Raw genomic sequence first — 19,939 nt, 5'->3', positions numbered from 1 at the left:
GAGGATATGCTCAATACTTAGCAAGCTGCAGCGCAAACCATATTTTTCCCTGCTCACACCACCACCATCCTCTGGTGAGGAAGGCTGGTCTCTCTCCTTACCCCCAACCTCCTCACCTCCCATCCCCTGCCTCTGACTCCCACCCTCTCCCACTGCCTCACCCACTGCTTTAGCCCCCCTCCCTGACCCTGCCGCCCCGGTTGTCTCAGTTGGAAAGAAAGTCTCAGCACGATCAGTTTGCACCCTCATTCTTCCAATGCCTTTTGGATATTAATAGGGGCTGGTGGTGGAAGAACGTCAAGTTGTGTCCTGGGGGAGATGTATTCTCACTTAGAGATCTTGCTGGTCTTTTAATGAAATCTAACGTTGCAAAGGTGACCCAGTTCTGCTACACTCGAGCAACCTCTTATGGAATAGCATCGCTAATGTGAACCAGGTATATTTTGGTCTCCTAAGGTGCCTGGACTGAGAAGAATCGGTTACCCTCCAAGTTACTCCCATTTGCTTCACACTGCAAAACCCAGGGAATCCCTGTTAACTGTCATTCCCTGTAAGTGTCATAAGCTTTTTTATCAAGCTGGGCCTTGGACAACACACTGCACAGTGAAATGAAAAGTGGTCTTGTTATTAATTTAATATTTCTCTCTGTCATGTCCTTACATAACTGATTTTTCACCCAGTGGCCACCGACGCAAAGCTGCTTGCAAACCATATTGCTGGGAGGAGAGCAAAGACAGTTGAAAAGCTCAAAGAAGCAACTTCGCATTTCTCCAGAGTACAGATGCAATCTCTGGTGAATTAATTTACGCTCCAAACTTGCATCCCCTTGAGTGCTGGCAAAACAAGGTTTCGGCAAAGGTTTTTCAAGGGAACAGCAGAAAGACCCTTGCAGGCACTGAACTGAAAATGCAGTTAGCAGTTGGTTCCTGGTGCAAAAGCATAGATAAGAAGGAAGGTCTTATTCGAGGCACGGTGGAGCCAGGTTGCCAAAGGCAGGGAGGACCAAGGGGAGAGCGGCGCGGCCGCGTCCTGGCTGCGCGGGCAGGGCTGGCGAGGCACGGCGCGGCGGGGGAGAGGGCAGAGCGGGGGCAGAAGCGGGTGGGCGGAGGCAGCCAGACCCGAGGCCTCAGAGCCGAGGGGTCTGTAAGCGCTGATGCACGCGGCCTGAGCTCCTGGGTCTCGGCCCGCCCGAGCCGTGTCGTGCCCTGCTGCGCCCGGGGCCGGGCCGGGCCGTGCCGTGCCGTGCCGTGCCGTGCCGTGCCGTGCCGGAGCCCGTGCCGCCCCGCGGCCGACCAGGGTCGCGGCGCCCCGCGGGAGCCCCGCGGCGCAGCCCCCCATCCCGCCCGCCCTCGGGCAGCGCCGGCCCCGCCCCGCGGTGCGCGCCCAATGGGTTTGAGGGCTCATTTGCATATTTGCATATTGGCGGGGACATAAGGGCCCGGGGCGGGAGCGGCGGTGGCAGAGGGTTCCCTTGCCTAGCTTTGCCTGCGGGTGCCGGGGCACTGCTCCCAGAGTGATTCATTGCCATTGCATTATTTTCGCGCAACAGTTGTATTTTTAAAAAAAAAACCTAAAAACTTATTTTTTTTATTTTTGCACCGAAACTTTTCAGCCGCGGCAGAGCGCAGGGCGAGAGGAGGCGAGATGGGGATGAAGGCGTTTCTGGCCGGCCTCTGCCTCTGCCTGCGCTGGGTGGCTGCTCTCGGCACGGCTCCGGCCGCCGCCGGCGGTGAGTCCCGGGCCCGGGGAGGGGATGCTGGGCGGTGCGGGTGGCCTGGACGGAGCCCGGAGCACGCACGGGGCGGGGGGTGCAGGGGAGCTGCCGGGCATGCCTGTTGCATTTGGGGGGGGGGGGGCAGTGTGTGCAGGGGAAATGTCGCCGGCGTGGCGGGAAAGGGGAGTTTGCAGCTTGGCTTTGTAAGGCTCTCCCGGGGTGCTGGGGATGCTGCGGGACCTGGGTGGCGTGGGGTGGCCTCGGAAGGCTCTGGAGAGCCATGCTGGAGGGACCTACATCCTGTAAGGACAGACGGAGCCGGTTCCCAGCCCGGAGCGCAGGCACAACCTGCCGGGCTGACGGCACGGGCTGTGGAGGTTTGGGATGTGGTTTTGTTTTTTTTTTTTTCTTTTTTTTTCCTGGAGCTAGCTGGCTTCCACGAGTCCCTTCCTGGAGGCGGGTTGGCACAGCGGTAGCACCACGGTAGGGTCCCTCGGCTCCCTGCAGGGCCAAGGGCCCTCCGTTGTGCATGGGACTCACCCATCCCGTGGGAGCGCTGCATCCCAACTTCCTACCGTTCTTAGTCCGAATTGTCTAAGGCAAGGCTGAGTTTCATCAGTGTCATGACGATGTGTTTGGGTGGTAGTTAACGCCTTTAATGCAGCAGAATCCATTAGGGAAAAAGTGAACGGAGGGGTGTACTCTCACAGTCTATATACATGTATGATCGTACTTACACTACTCCTATTGTACCTGCATTTGTGCATAGGCACCCTACAGGCTAGAGAAAGTGCAACATGAGCGAATGTTGACTATTAGATATTCACTAATGCTCTGTTGGTTAATCACAGCATGATGGCAGCTTTAATGAGCAAAGAGACTAGTTTTAGGAGACCACTACTCCTCAAACTTATGTTAGCAGTGCCCTGTCACAGTCTTACTTCCTTACACTAATCTCCCACACATAATGTCTACCTTTAAAAGTCCACAGCCTTAGAAGAAAATGTGGCTGTAGCTCTTAGAGCTACTGTGTGATACTAAAATGGAATATGGAAACTGCTGCTTTTTTCACTGCGAGTGCCTTTGTAATTTCCTTTGTGTACGAGGAAGCTGAAGGGAAGTATTCAAAAGTAAGAGGATGGGGTGCTAGGGCACAGCCTAGTAATGTATTCTCACTTTGAATCCAATCTTGTGCCATCAGAGGCAACCAAAAGCAGTTTTCATCACAGTTTCCAAGTTTCATACAGTAAAATAACTATCTTCCCAGAGCAAGCTTTCATCCCTGTAGGAACTGATTTGCCACAGACTTACTAATGATTACATTATGTCTCCTTAGGAACAGGTTACATGAAAACAGGTTGTGCTGTCGTCCTAGAGTTACCCAAGCCTTCAGTCCCACACTATTTCTTCCACACCACAGTAAAAAGATGTTTTGAAACCAAGGAAAATACATGATCCAGCCCTCCAGGAATCCAAAATATTTAATAAACAACCTAGAAAAAGATATTCTAGGTGAAGATAACATTGGTTTTCCAGGAAAAGATAAAAACATTATTAGGAATACATTCTGATCTCTATTTTTACCAGTGTAAATCTGGAGTCAGGGGTTACAGCAGACTTACACTGTTGTGTGATGTAAGCTGCTGGCTTTTGCTATGGCTGTGTTTGGGATAGACCTACCAGGGCAGCTGTGGCATGGCCTTTCCAGAAACAATGCATTTCTGAGAAGGCGCAGAGGTGAGGCTGTCAGGCATCAAAAGTGTGCTGGAGACTAGCACGAGCACTAGCACTCCCAGAAGTTTGCTGGAATCTCTTCTGTGTGGGAAGTACTTGCATGGCATGGCTTTCTCATGCATCCTTTCCTCTGTATTACTGTAAAGTCTGACAGTGATTGCATTTTATTGTCTTGGGCTAATTCCAGATATCCCAGAGGGACTGATGGATGGCAAGAGCTCTGCTAGACTGAGTTACAAGCCTCCCAGCAGCAGTTGAGTAAGGATCTATTTGGCAGGAGTGCCTTGGACAGTGGCGAGCACCCATGCACACAGTGTGAGGAGAGCAGTTTGCTCTTGTTTTGCCAGCTGCAGGGTTTGAGCTGGGAGGTCCCTGCTCAGCATCTGAGCTTGGGCCCACTTGCTTTTCAGAGGTATTGCTCTTTCCATTGACTCTGCTTGGGAAGTGAAGGACAGCATACTCTCAGGGCTCTGCCACTAAGGAAGACATAAATAAACTTGAAGTTATAATTTCTTTACAGCAAAATTAAACAATAACCTGACTTGTGGGGTAGGTTTCATGGGATTGCAACACACAGTAGTCTGCTTTCAGTTTATAGTGTAGATCAAATTAAACTATTACAATTTCAGTGATACAGCCCCTTTATTACAGCTGACCATGGGTTTGTTTCAGAACTCATTTAGGAATTCAATATGACTGATTGATGGATGATCCTAATGCTGGTTATCAGCTGGGGGAATTGTTATACCAGTTAACTCCAGCTGGTTATGTAAATGTTTGATGTTATGTGCAGATGTTTGCTGCTGTGCATGTGTGTGTGTGCGCACACGTCTGCGTGGGCTTGAGTTTACACAGTCCAGCAGTATAATTTCTAATGATCTTTGAACCTAGCTAATAGTATTTCCATTTCTGTATACATAAGGCTAGGAAATTGTTGTTTATCAAAGATTCCCTTTTTAAAACCGTAGTTCAGGTGCACCGATTCTGGCAAATGCATTGTTATCATATTTGGCATCCTGCCTGATGTGGGCAGTTTAACTTTCAATTAATATTCCAGATGCTGTTACTTCTTCAAAACTCACATTCTCCACCCAGCTGACCAGTGATAAACAGTTTTCTTCATGAAAATCAGTTGCCAGGTTGCCTTGGGCTTCCTATGAAGGAAACTTGAAGCTGAATTCTCTTGATTAGTGTGAAAACTCATATTTGTACTGTGTCAGAATGCGTAAAGTCGGTGGGATGATTTCAAAATTGATAGGAGTCCCAAACTGAATGGAGTTTCACAAACTGCAAGTCCAAAGTGTCATGAGGTTTAAGCAGGAAGATGAAACTACTGACTTTTCCCTGAGCTTTTTTTTTTTCCACTTTCTTCTGATTCAACAATATTCCCTATACCTTAACATACAGGACAGCTTTTTTAAAATATGAAAACTGAGATTATGTAAGTAGAGGTATAAGAAAAGCATCAGAAAGTTTGCAGAGCTTGATAAAATGATGGAGTTTGGCAACACAGCCTGTAGGCTGTTAGCAAAGCCAGCTCGGGTCTGAAATTGGGGGCTTAATTCTTAATTCTGCTCCCTTTTCCAGTTCTCTAAATAATCCCATTGTAGGTCACTTTGTTAACTGTAAGGATATAGCAGAGGCCAGAAAACTTTATTTTGTAACAGGAGCTTGTATTTGCAACTGTGTGCCTGGAAGTTTTTGCAATACATAACACATACACATGCCTTTATACCTCTGCTGAACTAAGCCTGGGAAAGTGTGATTTTTAGCAAAAACATGGATTTGGTTTTGTCTGCATGTTTTTACCTCCACGTCTGCTTCTCTTCAAGGCCTTGTTTAAAAATGGACTTGCATTCTTGTCACTAAAAACTGCTCCAGTGTCTCAGTATGGATGCACATAAATTTCTTTATATCTAATTTGTATATCTACATTATGTAAAACCTGATGCAAATTCAGGTAAATTTCTATCCACCTTTCTGAAACATGCTGAAGACTCCCCATTTCTGGGTTTTCCCTGGTTTAATTAATTTAGGTTAAAATACATCATTAACTAACCAGTGGCGAGTGTGTACATTGACTGTCTCTGCATTTCTTTGGCTTTGTGTAAGGCTAGCTCAGCTAGGGCATGATTCAAGGAGACTTCTCACTTTAAATCTACGAGGAAAAGGTCTGTGACAGAAGTCTGTGTATGACAAAGTTTGGTTCTGAATTTTTTTTTTAAATAGACCAAGGTAGTTTATGAGGTACAAAAGTAGAAGCGGAAAATGCTAGTTTTCTGAAGTGATACGCTTTGTAGCTCCTCTGCTGCAGTTTTAAAGCATGGTACATATAGATGTCAGTATGTGTGGTGAGTGTGTACATACGATTACGTATCTCTCTACTGTATTTCTAAAATCTAATCTGCAGAAGGTGGGAGGTGAGATGGTACTGCAGCATGTGTGCAGCACAACATGAGGTGCAGACAAGTTATCTTATGCTCTGAGCCATACAGAATTTGCAAAGCTGAACTCAGGCAACTTTTGAAGATAGCTTCTTAATGAGCACATCGTTAAGAAGTCTGTAACAAACCCCACCACACACACTTCCCTCATCCAGAGGGTATCTTGTTGCTGGGAACTGGGCATATATGGACATCAGACAACGAGACACTTCTTGTGAGCATAAAAGACGCTAACAATTTCTTCTGACTTTCCAATTCCTCATACAACACAGCTACATGAGCAGAGAGGCCTTCTACCATTTCCCTAACTCATGGGCTGTTGCTTTGCAGCTGCTGCTTTCCTCGTGGTGACTGCATCTCGGTGCTCCTATGTCCTTAAATCCCACCCAAAGATTTTTAGGTTGAAACACATGAATATATGTGAAGCGCTTTGCACATCTTCAGTGGTAGGTGCCGCTGTACTGCAGTCTTTCTAAGTTTGGTGCACTTTTCTAAGTGCACCTTTTAAGTACGGTGCACTTAAGCTTGTAATACACTAAATTTACAATTTTTTTCCCAAAAGAGATGCGGTCTGAACTTATATGCAAATTCTGGCATGTGATTGTAATTGAAAACACTCTGCAAGACAGGATATCAATTTAATTTAGATTTTGGATGATTATCAGGTTTAATTCAGAAGGGAAATGATATCTACGTATGAAAGGAAGCACTATTAGCTAGTAAGCAGGTGCACTATTCTTGTTTGCCTTCCTGTGCTGGGCAGGAATATGCATAATTGAAAGTCCTTGCATTGTATGCCTTACAGTTGAAAGCTGTTCTTGGCCCTTTCAAGGTTTTACTGATTCACTGCTGAGTGAAAAGTTATGGTTGATATTTAACCAATCAGCCTTTGGGACTTTTCTTTTTCTGGCTAAAGAGTAAATAGTGCAAGTCTAAAGATTTGTTTCACAAAAGGGTTTTGTACTCTTGGTGAGAAAATGAAGTTTTGAATGTGCAAAAATATAAGAAAGGGACAACTTCTGAAAAAGATCAGGATTTGGTTAGTTTGGTAAATTTTGCTTTCAGTAGGTAAAGTCTTATATTCACCATTAGGTGAATACTCCTACTGGTTTGGAGGTGTTTTTTGTAAACTTTATCCCTTCTTTAAGGGGAAGGAGACAGGAAGGGGGCCCTCAGTGTAATTATCCTGGATTAGCTAGCCAGCCTAGCATAGTCAAGGTCAAAACCTAAAGCTGAGCACTGCCTCTGTTCAGTGAACAGTTCTTGTTACTTCCCTGCGTGTGCTTTGCTTTCGGCAGGTGAGAAGCCCTGATGAGCTCCAGCAATGTTTAGCCGTTGATTGTGGATAACGGCAGTATCTCCGAGGCTTGTAGATAAGCATTTGTTGCCAGCCTGTGCTGGTTTTACACCTCACACAAGCGGTTAGACCCTGATTTCTGTGGCCCTCCAAGGACAGCAGGAACCTCCCAGACTTCATACAGCTATCTGAGGGCTGAGTGAGGTCAGGCATCAGACAGGGCCCTGCTGAGTATGGTAGCTTGGATGAGAAGACCAGAAGAACTAAGTTTTAGAAAAAAATGAATAGTTCATTATTTATCTCCCCTGCGTGATGCAGCACAACTTTATGGAGAAAGACAAATCTACCAGTTATCATAAAAAACCCTCTTCTGCAATGGGAAGAAGAAGGGGATTGGAAATCGGTTTTGCATGTCTGGCATGAGGTCCTCACCGTGTCCCTTTGCATTCCCTAGGGTGGCTTGGAGCCATTCATTAATGTGTGTTTAGGAGTTTGTGAAAGCTTGGTGGTCATGATGCCAGGAAACACAACACTGAGCAGAACAGAGGTGGCCTGAGTTCAGCTGACTTGGAAAACAGGCGATCAATATTTGCTAAATGCAAGTTGCCAAAGTAGGACCCGATTTTCAAAAAGCATTGGCATTTAAGTCCACAGTTAATTACAGGGTCTGCTGGTTATAGAGGTACTTAAGTGTTGAATCAGAGGTAAAAAGACGAGGCATTTAAGTTTCTTCCCAGACAAAGGAAGTAGTGAGCATGAAGCCTAAAGTCACTTCTCTGCCTTGGCAAGAACAAAAGGAAAACTTAGGTTTTTGAAGCTGGAAGCTGGAGAGGGTTCTTTAAGAAGTGATCTTTTCAGGCCATCACATGCTTTCTTACCACCAGGACATGATCTTCATGTCCTGTCCTGTATCGTCCCATCCCCCTGCCCCCCCCACTCCCCCACCTCCCCTCCCGGATTCAAAATAGCTTCAGGCAGAGGAAGATTTTTTTTCTGCAGTGTTGCTTATCAGATGATCTGAAAAAATACTGCCTTCAAAATACAGGCTTCTGCTTTGCTAATTCAGTTTCCTTAATGGGTGTCTGATCTTCTCAGCTGCTGTTTTTCTCTATTGGTAGAAAGTTAAAGCTGACATTTTGTAAAACAGTGGTGACTTTCCAGCTCTTATTGTTAATGCATTGCAGCTACTGGGTGCTATAAAGAGCCTTGTTAGGCAGTTATTATTGATGAAGTGATGCGGAAGATTCGCCACCAAAATATGTAATAGTATGGTAGGAACTTGCTGCTTTCCTGCATGTGCTGTCTATGAATTTCCTGTGCAGTTTTCTGCACTGCTGTGCTAATTCACAGGTTTCCTGTTAATAAGGTAATGGGGGAAAATACTGACTCTTATGAGGAATTCATACCTCTCTGACAGCTGGCCAGATTCTCACTGTTTTAGCAGGACCTTGGAGGGGGAGCAATTTTCATCCTTTGATTTCCTCTTCACATGGCCGTTGTGGCGCAAAAGGAGCACTGTAGGAAATGAAAAACACCTGTCCCACTTCTTGACCGTTCCTGATATCTCTCCAATATCGTACCTGTGACTTCTGAACTGTTTGTCTTAATACTCCTAAAACATTACTGTATGTTTCCTGTGCTCTTGCATAGCAGAAACTGAGACCAATTTCGATGGAATTGAAAGCAAGTTTTCCTTACGGACGCCTGCAGAGCCTGATGAAGATGTCTGCTACCTGGTTCCTGGGCAGGTGGACAGCCTGGCACAGTGCAACTTCAACCATACCAGTAAAACCTTTGTGGTGATCCATGGGTGGACGGTAAGAAGAAAGGGGAGAAATCTCCCTTTTAACCGCACTCCTGATAAACTGTGCTAGATATGTCAGCTGAGATGTCTATACACCACAGGTAATATTAAGATATCTCCTTTTTTCACTAAAAAAACCCCAACAGGTGACAGGAATGTATGAAAGTTGGGTCCCGAAGCTGGTGGATGCTCTGTACAAGAGGGAACCTGATTCGAACGTCATTGTGGTGGACTGGCTAATTCGAGCTCAGCAGCACTACCCAGTATCTGCTGCGTACACTAAGCTGGTGGGAAAGGATGTTGCTATGTTTATTGACTGGATGGAGGTAAGACATGTAGTCACATGTCTCACATTGTACATAATGTCCTAGGAGACACAACAGCAATGATGCAGCTGTGTTAATCATCTCCTATTGGGTAGATGGAATTAAGCTGTTGCAGACAGTACTTTTGCTGGACTGGTAAAACCCCAGCTTTAATTTAATGGTTATCTCTTACACAAGGAGACCTTTTATAGTACATTCCAGAAACTTCACCTCGTGGTCTGTGGAGCCCTGTGAGTCCACAGTATTTCTGAAGGCTCTGTGAGAGGTAGTTATGAAAGACAGGTTCCTACATATTATACAGCAGCTGGCCCTCGGAAACAGGGCTGCCCTGCCTTTGGGAAATACCTAGGAGATCCAGAAACTGGTGGGGAAACCTTTGATGTAATACACAGCCCTATGCTGGGTCCTTCATTCTGCATTCCTCTCTGCTTAGATTTTTGCCTTAGGTTAGTTAACTCAAGTGACCTAGTATGGCACAAAACTACGCTAATTATATTTAGTGTTTTTTGTATTATTCATGGCTCAAAGAAAAATCCCAGTGTTTACAAAACATTTTCCCTTGTGTCTTCTGATGTTTTCCCATTTGACTTCAAACAAATCACTCTCTTCTGCAGGAGCAATTCAATTATCCTCTCAACAATGTCCACTTGCTGGGGTACAGTCTAGGTGCTCATGCTGCTGGTATTGCTGGGAGTCTGACCAAGAAGAAGGTGAACAGAATTACTGGTAAGAAAACCCATGGTTGTAGAGTGGAGAGCTCTCTCTTCCACGCTAAAATATTACATTCCTCTGGAAAATCACCTGAATAATTGTTGCTTATTGGCAGTACCTAAGTGTTTCTGTAGTAGAACTAGAAAAGGTTCAGAAAAGAACAACAAAAGTGGTGGGTGAGAAGCCTTGATCTGCTTCTGCACAAGAAATGAGTGAGTAGGCAGGGATTCATTGGCCATGAAAAGAGACTAGTTGGGGAGGATGTGATTGAGACTGGCCAAATGCCTGGCTTGGAGAAGGTCACAGTATCTCTTGCAGCATGAGAACTTCAGCTGGTTGTCTTCGTCCAGGTGATCATCCCTTGCAGCTGGTGGGAGCTGTTCAAAAATAACAGGAGGTAGATCCTCCTGCAGTGGGTGTAGTACCTGCAGAGCTCTTTGCCATGGGATGCTGTGGATGCAAGAAGTTTATATAGGCTCAAAGGGAGACTGGACAGATAATCAGAAGAGATCCACTGTGTGTTACTTAAAAAAAATAATCCTAACGGGCTCAAGTAATATTCTAGGCTGAAAATAATACTGGGAGAGTTTTGGGAAGAGGAGGGAAGTATACATACGCTTGCCCTGTTCCTATGCAGGCTTAAATGTCTGCTTAGGGTGGTTTTTGGAGGCTGAGAAGTGTGCTAGACAAGGCATGACCGCGCTGGGGCTGGTTTACAGCCCAGCACCTGTAGAGCTGAGCCCCTCACACTGATCTCGGTGACAAAGGAAATGCCAACATCAGCAAATGAGGCTAAGAAAATCACTCATCTGTGGTGTCTTCACTGCTGAGAGAGCTTGGGAGCGGCATTCAAATGGGAGCCTAGCTCCCTTCCTCCTGGCACCCTTTGCCCTTTCACCTGAGCCTGGCTGTGATCTCAGATCCACAGTCATGCTGGGGGGTGGGCTAGGCAGAAGTCAAGTCAGGAAAGGCTGACTCCTGAGAGGTGGCAAATTGAAATCAAGAGGCCAAAGCACGAGTCCCTCTACCCTTCCTTTCTCCCAGCTGCGGCTTTGTTGCTTTCACTGAGGCTGCCAAATCACTCAAATACCAGTAGCCCTCTGTTATGCCCCCACGGTTGCCCTCGGTGCTCAGGATGAACCCGTCCCTGGGAAAGTGGCATCACCTTTGAGCATAGGGAGCGACGGGATGTGGTCCCTGAAGGCCTCGCAGCAGGGGGAGGCAGCTCAGACTGGGTGAGTCTAACCAGGGGTGGGCAACCCAGGTGCCTGCGCCCAGCTGAGGGCTGCAGAAAAGACATGTCCCCTCAGCTCTGCCTTCGGCTGTCTCTCAAGTAGTTGTCTGGATTCAAGAGAGAGTACTTGTTCACTGGCAGAATAGTTCTGGGTGTTTTTGATGTCAGTGTTGCTGTAGCTTGACAGTTTACCATAATAATCTCCTTCCCCTTAGACACGTAGAGAGTGAAACTCTCATTTATGTTTCCCACTTGTTCCCCTAGCAGGGTGTTAGCAGCAAGACATTTTCCACACTTCAGACACTTCAAATAGAAATTTTACAATTCCTGTTTCTTGACAAGAGAGGAAGACATTGAGAAAATATTTACTAGCTTGTTTCTTCCATCCACTGGAAATGCTACAGCTGTGAGGAAGTTATCTGGGCTTCTTTACATGTTTACATACATCTTATTTTTTTAAACAGTGACAGCATTTCAAGGTAGTGTATTTGATTCTCCTGTATAGATGAATGCTACTTAAATCATCCCAGTGTAATGTCTGCAGTGACACTGACACCATATGCAATACTTCGGCCCAATGTAGTAGCTGAGTTTGGCATTTGTTATCACTGTCAGTGTTTTTGGCAGACAATAATCTGTTTTTTCCTTTGTGGTTTGCCCCATAAAGGGCTGGATCCAGCTGGTCCTACCTTTGAGTATGCTGATGCCCTCACCCGCCTCTCTCCGGATGATGCTGACTTTGTGGATGTCCTACACACCTACACTCGAGGCTCTCCAGACCGCAGCATTGGGATCCAGAAGCCTGTTGGACACATCGATATTTATCCTAATGGTGGAGGCTTCCAGCCAGGTTGCAAGTTGGGAGAAGCACTCCGTCTGATTGCTGAAAAAGGCTTTGCAGGTGAGGCTGCTCTGAAACAAACAGTGTAATATCCAAAGGGAGATCTTCAATGGCCTGCAGGATTCCTGCAAGCAAAGATCTCTTTGAGAGGCACAGGAACTTGTTCTTTTAAGTGCTTTTAAAAGTCACCCTATAAAGCCCAGCTCTGGCGTAGTGGATTGTGCCTGTCGAGAGTATGGGGGTTTATATCATTATATGCATGTGAGTATACATATTACACATTTTCTTTCTTTCTAGATGTGGATCAGCTGGTGAAATGCTCTCATGAACGATCCATCCACCTCTTCATTGACTCTCTCCTCTATGAGGAAAAGCCCAGCATGGCCTATCGCTGCAACACAAAGGAGGCCTTTGAGAAGGGTCTCTGCCTGAGCTGCCGTAAGAACCGCTGCAACAATTTGGGTTACAAGGTCAACAGAGTGAGAACGAAGAGAAACACCAAAATGTACTTGAAGACCCGTGCTCAGATGCCCTATAAAGGTAGGTCCTTCTTGCTTACTGGTGAGCAAGAGTGGTACTTTTGCTCAGCTGTGTGTCAGGGTGGGTGCGTGCTGCAGATAACAATATGGCTGCTTTGGTGCCTGTGGTGAGCACAAGCCTGCAGCTTGTCATTAAGCGCAAGCTAAAGTGCGGTCTGAAAGAAACAGTGTCATCTTACTCAAGGTGTGGTGGTGGGGGGTAGAATGCAAAAAGGTATTATTCTGTAACAAGTTTCTAAGCAGCAAAATTAAGAGGATTTACTCTGTAGCCCAGTCACTTGGAACAACTGAGTCTTCCAAATTTTTTCAGTATTTTTCATCCAGATGAGTTTGTCCTACTGCTGGGAAAATAATCAGCAGAGCTCAGCCTGATGAGCAACTTCTTTAAAGATGTGTAACCATCAGACTTAGGCCTTTCGTAGTGTCTTTGCCAGAGGAGCACCAGCCCTCGTTAAAATATCACAGCACTTCTTGATTCCCATTGCCACAGTGGTAGGTCTGAGAAGGACATTGCCAGAAAGAACTGGAAGGCTTTCAGCTAGGGAAATAACTTGTGAGTTGGATTTTACTGCTTTTTTTTTTCCTCCCTAGCTTTGACTGTGCCACGTGTTATGCTCATTGTGTGCATTGTGTGATGGACCAGCAATGAGAGGGCATATTCCTGCAGTGTTAGAACACCTGCAAGACTAGTGTTTTGTTGGCATTTGGTACTTAATCTGCAGTGTCAGTGGGTTGAATTTTTTTCACCAAGGCTCCTGTATGAGGAGGGCACAGCTTACTTGTTTCAAGTCAAGGTCGGCAAGTTTTACACATTTATAACAGGTTTGAAGGCAATACTGCAGATTCTGGGGTTATCATAGTGGCAGTCAATTTAAATACAGAGTTTGGTTCCAAGAACTGCAAAGGTGTTTTTTAATCGTGATTCCCTTGCATCCTAATCTTTACCTCCTCACAGAAATAGTTCCCTGGATAACCTTCAGGGAACTAAACTCAGTTTAGTGATATTGGCATATTCCAACCTAGGATTTGCATGGGGGTTTTTGGGTGGTTTTGTCACCAGCAATCTCTTTGGAGGCTGTTTTTTTCCTAATGGCCTTTTGTGTTCTTCCAGTCTTTCATTACCAGGTCAAGATCCATTTCTTTGGAAAGACTAATACGACGAAGACAAATCAGCCATTCCTGATTTCTCTCTATGGCACTCTAGATGAGAGTGAGAACATTGCTTTCACACTGTGAGTAGCCACAGAAATAACTGCAATGTACTGTTGAGTCTACCTAAATCTGTTAAAGCCCCGGCTGAAAAACTTGTTCTGCCTCCAGCTACAGAAATCTTACAGGGTCCCAGAATGCGCTCTTTCCTTGATCAAGGGGATGCATCCACTGCTGAAGCTAATGATCTAAGGTCTATAGGAGCTGTTCATGATAAAAGATCTGAAATACAGAAATGTGAAGTCTGACCTGTGGCTCAGCCTAATAAGAATTTTTCTGGTGTGGCAGGTTTCTTCTTTTCTTCTCTCTTCAGTGTCTTTATGCCATGTTCCAGCTGTGTTAAAGCTCCTTAAAAGCAGAATGCAACCTGGAGATGGATCTGAAGGCCTCAGTGCAGAAGCTGAGGGCTACATGGGATTTGCTTCTACAGCTCTGCAAATAAGCAGAAGTCTGTGCTTACATCCCTCCACCTGGCCTGGCAGGGAATGGGGCTGGAAAGCACCAAAGTCTATCTTCTACTCTGAGGAACCTAAACTGTTCCTGGCTGGTGCTTGTCTGGCTTCTCTGAGAGCCAGCAGCACTGGAGAAGACACCCCTTGTCTGGCAGTCTGTCCCAGGGTTTTACCAGCCTTGCTGCAGAAAGCTTTTCCTTATTTCTTTACAAAAGCTTAAGGCGTCTTTTTCCTTATTCCATCCATCAGAGCTATGGAGAAGGTTGCTTCCTTCTTCTCTAAAGTACATAAAGTCCTGGTTCTGTGTTTCCTTTTAATTTTCTTTATTTTCTTTACACTTTTTTTCTTTTTCCTTATTCCCCTCTCCACAGGCCTGAAGTCTCCTCAAACAAGACCTTCTCCTTCCTGATTTACACAGAAGTGGACATTGGTGACCTGCTTATGCTGAAGCTGCAGTGGGAGAAAGACACCTTCTTCAGCTGGTCAGACTGGTGGACTCCTTTTACATTTGACATCCAGAGAGTCAGAGTGAAGTCAGGAGAAACTCAGAAAAAGTAACTTGTTTTGATTGTTATAAACTATATTAGTTGTAATTGACAGTATTTCTTGATTCCTGGTATCTCATAGGGTGGGACAAAATATGGAAAGCATTTACAAAAGGGTGCAACGCTGATAATCAGGGCTCCAGTGGTACCAAACCAACATTTATGTCAGCCAGGTTCAGTTGTTTGCTTCCACTGGGATCTGCAATCTGTAGTTTAACTCCCAAATAATTCATTTGCATACCACTGTCTCATGTGCCTCAGGTTAGTTATAATATGCGAGAGAGGATCTCCAAGAACCAGCATCTCTAATTGTATTTGCAGTTCTTCTCCTCCTTTCTCTTGCTGGACATTTGCACAGGTTTTCTTGTGAAGAACATGCTTAGAAGGAGATTTTTAGAAACGCTTCCAAAAGTGCATTTAGACAAGAAATCATTGCTTCATTAAGCTGGATTTTCGTAGGAGTTCGGAATATCTGAATGGTGGGTGAAAACTGAAACACATGACTGTTACAGGATGTGGCTAGTGCATACATGTTGAAACAGCAAAGTCTGAACAGAACTGCTTTGACCTGAATCTTTTGAAATACTCATATTCACTGGACATGAGACCTGTTAGCAGAAAATGGACCCAAAACAGTAGGCATGTCATGTACAGTATTGTGAATAATATGTTCCTCTTTTGAATAAACAAGGCAGTCACTTTATCGAAGAACAGTTATCAGAGCTGAACAAATATAGGGGTGGGGAAAGTACTGATAAATAGAAAAGCAACTGCTCAGGTTTGCTGGAATTGGCAACCTACTTTGTTTGCAAACATTTGAGGGAGTAAGGCTTTCTTCCAAGATCATTCACCTGACAAAAAAGTCACACAAGGACTGGTGTAAATAAAGATCCAAGAGACTTTGAGAGAGAGCTTCTGCTGTCTTAGCCACAAGAAGATTTTATGCAAAGGACCAGCGGAAGTTACAGCTACAGTTTGAGGTCCATGCATAATGCATTTACCGTTTTTTCTTGCACAGTGTTTCCTTTGTCACAGAATTCTCTTTTAAAAATAATTTTTTCATAGGCTTGTAAAGTAGTAGTGCCTGACATGGCAAAACATAAAGACTGCTTCCAAGCACCAGTCCTGTTCTTATGGTTAAAAAGATATGTCTGGCTCTGTCATGTGATTGTCTAATATTTATTCCACAGGGTGGTGTTCTGTTCTCGAGAGGGCACCTCACATCTCAGTAAGGGGGAAGAGGCAGCAATATTTGTGAAATGCTTGGAGCAGCCTGTCAACAGGAAGAAAGGAGGGTATGAGTGATCACTACTGGTTTTGGGTTGGGGGAAACTTGAGTGGTAGCAGGAGGATGTAATAAAACTTCCCGATTTAGTTGACTTGTGGACTAGTCTTCTCAAGGCTTCAGAAGCATCAAGGTCAGACTAACCTGAGGTTTGTTTATGGCAGCTTTGGCATCTTAAAAACCCCTAATTTGGTTCTCTGCTAACCACCTCCTTGTGTGGTTGTTAGCAGGTCTGAAAAGCAAGTACAAGTCACTGCCTCTCACATTCACACAGTGACTGAGTATAAATGACTGTTAGAGAGGGTTTACAGAAAAGACACTAACACAGAGGAACCCTGCCCCTATCTAAAGATGCCCTACATTTACCCTTAATTGAAAAACATCCAAACATCTGTACTGAGTCAGTCCAGAGCCCTCCCTCCCTCACTGGCCAGCAGCGGATTCAGAGGCTGGTACAGAAACTGAGCAGGCATATGCAGGTGCTCTCCCTGGCACACTGCTTACTGCTGGCCACTGCCAGGTGAGTGACTTCCTGAGATTTGCATCTCTGATTTGGATCAGAGATTGAGTCTGTGTTTAATAGCCCTTGGTTTAATAGCACTTTAATTTTTTGATCAATAATTTCTCTGACCCAGAGTAAACTTTCAAATGTGGGGCCAGATTTATTTGGACTTTATCCACTAAAGTTTGAGCTGGAGAAGTAGTTACATTTATTTTCGTGCAATTGCTGTGTGTGAAAGGTCTCATGGGGACACTAGACTGAGATCTAGTTCTGCATAAAAAGGCACGTGTGCTAACCTTCACTTCAGTGCAATGACCTGGGGAGGCCTTGAGAGCTCTGTATGTGTATCTGATGTGTAAAATAAAGCAGCAGCCAGGAAAAGCCCATGCACATAATTTATTTTCCTGTTAAGTAGTATTTTTTAATCTTAAGTCTCAAAAATAAGACAAAAAGGAACAAGTATCTTATGTCTTCCTCTTCATCTTATCGGTCTTTTTTTTTCCCCCCACAGTGCCAAGAAAGCCTCTAAAGAAAACTCTGCTTATGAATCTGCTTAAATTATAAGAATGAAGATTTTCCACACTGGGGAGGAGGAGAGTCTGTTCATCCCTGTGGACTGGATGTTCAGAACCAAATATATAGAAATATTTATCCGCTGCTGGCTTTTTGCCTGCTATTCCTAGCTATCTTAGGAGACTTTTTGTAAGGAAGTCTCAGCATACGAAGTTACTAACCATAAAAATACATTATCCAAATAATTAAAACCAAAAAGAAACCTGCAAAACAACTTGCCAAAGGCTTGAGTGCTGGGAAGGAATAAGTAATTTTGCTTAATCATGGTGCCTTGTGACAAGGTTTCTTGACATCAAATCCTCTATAGCAATTTTCTAGTATTTATTGAAAAGAAGCAAAGCCCTGTACCTGGCTTTTCTTTCTTTTCAGAGTCTTCTGAAACCGGACAGGTTTTCTTCTGGCTTGGCTGAATTTTCAGACAGTTCAGTGGCTGGAGTTCATTGTCTTCAAGTGTGTGTTTAGCAAATGAGTAGGTTTCTCATGAAAAAACACCTTTGCTGTGTGTATTACTAAAAGGTGTCAGGGACTGACTTAATATGGGGATGAATTTTCTAGTTTGTGGTTATGAATGTGTTTTACTGGGGGTAGATGCCAGTGCTGCTTAGCGATAGGTATGATCTGTTAAGCTATATACTTCTATGCAGCTTACCCTGGAAAATAGCAGTTGTAGGAGAAGACAGCAATACTAGTGTCCTATGCAGACATTCAACTTTTCATCTGTGCTTTCATTCCTTGAAAAGGAAACCATGTAGCCTCCAACACTGTCTGAATAAGGAACTGCAAAGGAATTGAGCTACCAGAAACTGCAGGAAACAGATTTTTTTTTTTTTTTTCTCTTTTCCCACTACTTGCTTGCATCCCATATGCCAAAACTGTGACAGTTTCTCTGCTCTTTGAAACCAAACGTCAATCATGCAACTGAGTGGCTGCTGTATGCAGTCTTCAGTGCAAGTGAATCCACTTGACAAGTGACAGGCATGCTCATGCTTCCCTGTACTGGAACTGTGGCTGCCACTGACCCATGTCAATTTGTTGCTTGGCTGTGATACAGTGCTAGATCCTAGGAGCTGCTGCTTGGTTTTCTGACATGAGGTGGAATTCGGCAAGGAGCAGGAGCTGTGACAGTTCAAAGGAGTCTGATTGTGTGATGCACAAGAATGAATGCTCTGAAAAACACTTGAATTAGACATGCTGCAAGTTGCCAAAAATAGATACATTGAAGGCATTCTGCTTCCCCTTTTTAGGCAGTACATAATTTTTCTAGTGCTCTGAAAGGTTCAATAGCCCTCTTTTAGCTTTCTAGAAGATAAATAAAATACTGGGGAGGCAGAAGGGCTTGAAGGTAGATACGTGGAGAAGTGTAATGTGAGCTATTGATGCTGGGTTTTGTAGTCTTTTCCTGCATGTGCAAGACAGTGTGGAGGTGGTGATTTCTCCAGTATCCCATTTTGAAAGCAAAACCAACATATATGTGTTTATGTGCACAATGTGTTTTTTTTCCAGCCATGGCTGCTAGTACATTGGGGATAAAAGTCTTGAACAGTGCAATATGTTGGAATATTAATAACTCTGAAATTGCTCACATTTGATTTCCTAACCCTTAAACTACAGCAGAGATGTGATGAGTCACTGAGGGTGGGGCTGAGTATTGAGCCACTGCATTTGAGACCTCTAAAAATAAATATAATGATTTATTCCCTATAGACTTCACATTTTGTTGCAATTTTCTCTTAAGAGTTAAGTTCTTTGGAAATAAAGTGTCTGAACAGGTGTGCTCTTAATACAGGATCAAATACAAACACATGCAGAACTCTGATACAAAATAGTGAAAGTTCTTGTACATGAGGACACATGATTTAGCTTTGGATGTTATTTATTAGCTGTAAATAAGATATTTATGTGTGTAAAGGTAGTTTGTATATATTGCTAAAGTTGCTGACAGTCTCTGCATCAATACAGTTGTGTGGTATTAATCCTGTATATAGCTTTCAGAGGTTTTTATCAACAAACCACTTATACTGCATTATTTCTTATGTGGTTAATACATTTTTTTAAAAAAGAAAGCTCCTCTGTTTTGTACAGAATGGAAACCTATGGTTTTAATAAAATTCTCGAACTAATGCCAAAGTCACTAGTTTCCTTTTGATGAAACAATCTGCTGTATATGTTTTATGTGAAGGCCATAGTCTTTTACTTGGATTCTGGGGTGAAAAGATGGGATAAGACTCTTTTTTTTTCCCCATTTCCTTTTGGGAAATGCAAAAATCATGTGTCAAGACATCAAGGAAACACTATGTGGCAGCAAGTATCCCCATCACAAGAGAAGCAGCTGGTCACCTGCAGTTTGTGGCTTTCAAGTTTCATGCCCTTTTAAGAACAGCCCTTACTTCGAAAGGCTCATTTCCTCTTTTTTGGCAAATGTCAGAACTATGCTTCTGCTCCTTGCTGTACCAAAATAGAAATCTTCTGACCCTGTGGGTACAGGAGGCAAGAACCAGTCCCTTACCACCACTACTGCTTAAGGGAGTAATGGAAAAAATCACTTTGTTGCACATGCTGTGAGTACAGCTGAACTCAAGAGTGGATGTCACCAGAACAGTTTGCTCTGTGTGATACACAGCAAGGTTCTACCAACGCCTGTGGAAGGGGAGCACCAGAATTAAGGAGAGTTGTAGTGACATGCACATGGGGGACAGTATTAGGAGTATTTGGAGCAACACTCTTACTGG

General features: G+C 44.3%; 1 protein-coding gene across 1 annotated transcript; it reads left to right on the top strand.

Annotated features, from left to right (window-relative positions):
- Nucleotides 1–1,457: 1,457 nt before the first annotated feature.
- LPL (lipoprotein lipase) lies at nucleotides 1,458–19,330 on the top strand. The gene is made up of 10 exons (XM_075136282.1): nucleotides 1,458–1,729; nucleotides 8,843–9,006; nucleotides 9,140–9,319; nucleotides 9,934–10,045; nucleotides 11,932–12,165; nucleotides 12,403–12,645; nucleotides 13,756–13,876; nucleotides 14,677–14,859; nucleotides 16,041–16,145; nucleotides 17,149–19,330. Exons 1-10 carry the CDS (start codon nucleotides 1,645–1,647, stop codon nucleotides 17,192–17,194), a joined length of 1,473 nt encoding a protein of 490 aa, XP_074992383.1. The 5' UTR covers nucleotides 1,458–1,644; the 3' UTR covers nucleotides 17,195–19,330.
- The last annotated feature ends 609 nt before the right edge of the window (nucleotides 19,331–19,939 follow it).

This window comes from Calonectris borealis, chromosome Z (genome assembly GCF_964195595.1).
Source record: "Calonectris borealis chromosome Z, bCalBor7.hap1.2, whole genome shotgun sequence".
Classification (NCBI taxonomy): Eukaryota; Metazoa; Chordata; class Aves; order Procellariiformes; family Procellariidae; genus Calonectris; species Calonectris borealis.
The sequence above is the reverse complement of the archived record's forward strand: the minus strand, read 5'-3'. Positions and strand labels throughout refer to the sequence as shown.

Coding starts and splice junctions, on each gene's coding strand:
- LPL (XM_075136282.1), top strand. CDS start 1,645: ATGGGGATGAAGGCGTTTCTGGCCGGCCTCTGCCTCTGCCTGCGCTGG. Junction 9,320..9,933: donor TGTTTATTGACTGGATGGAG/GTAAGACATGTA, acceptor TCTCTTCTGCAG/GAGCAATTCAATTATCCTCT. Junction 16,146..17,148: donor GTCAACAGGAAGAAAGGAGG/GTATGAGTGATC, acceptor TTCCCCCCACAG/TGCCAAGAAAGCCTCTAAAG.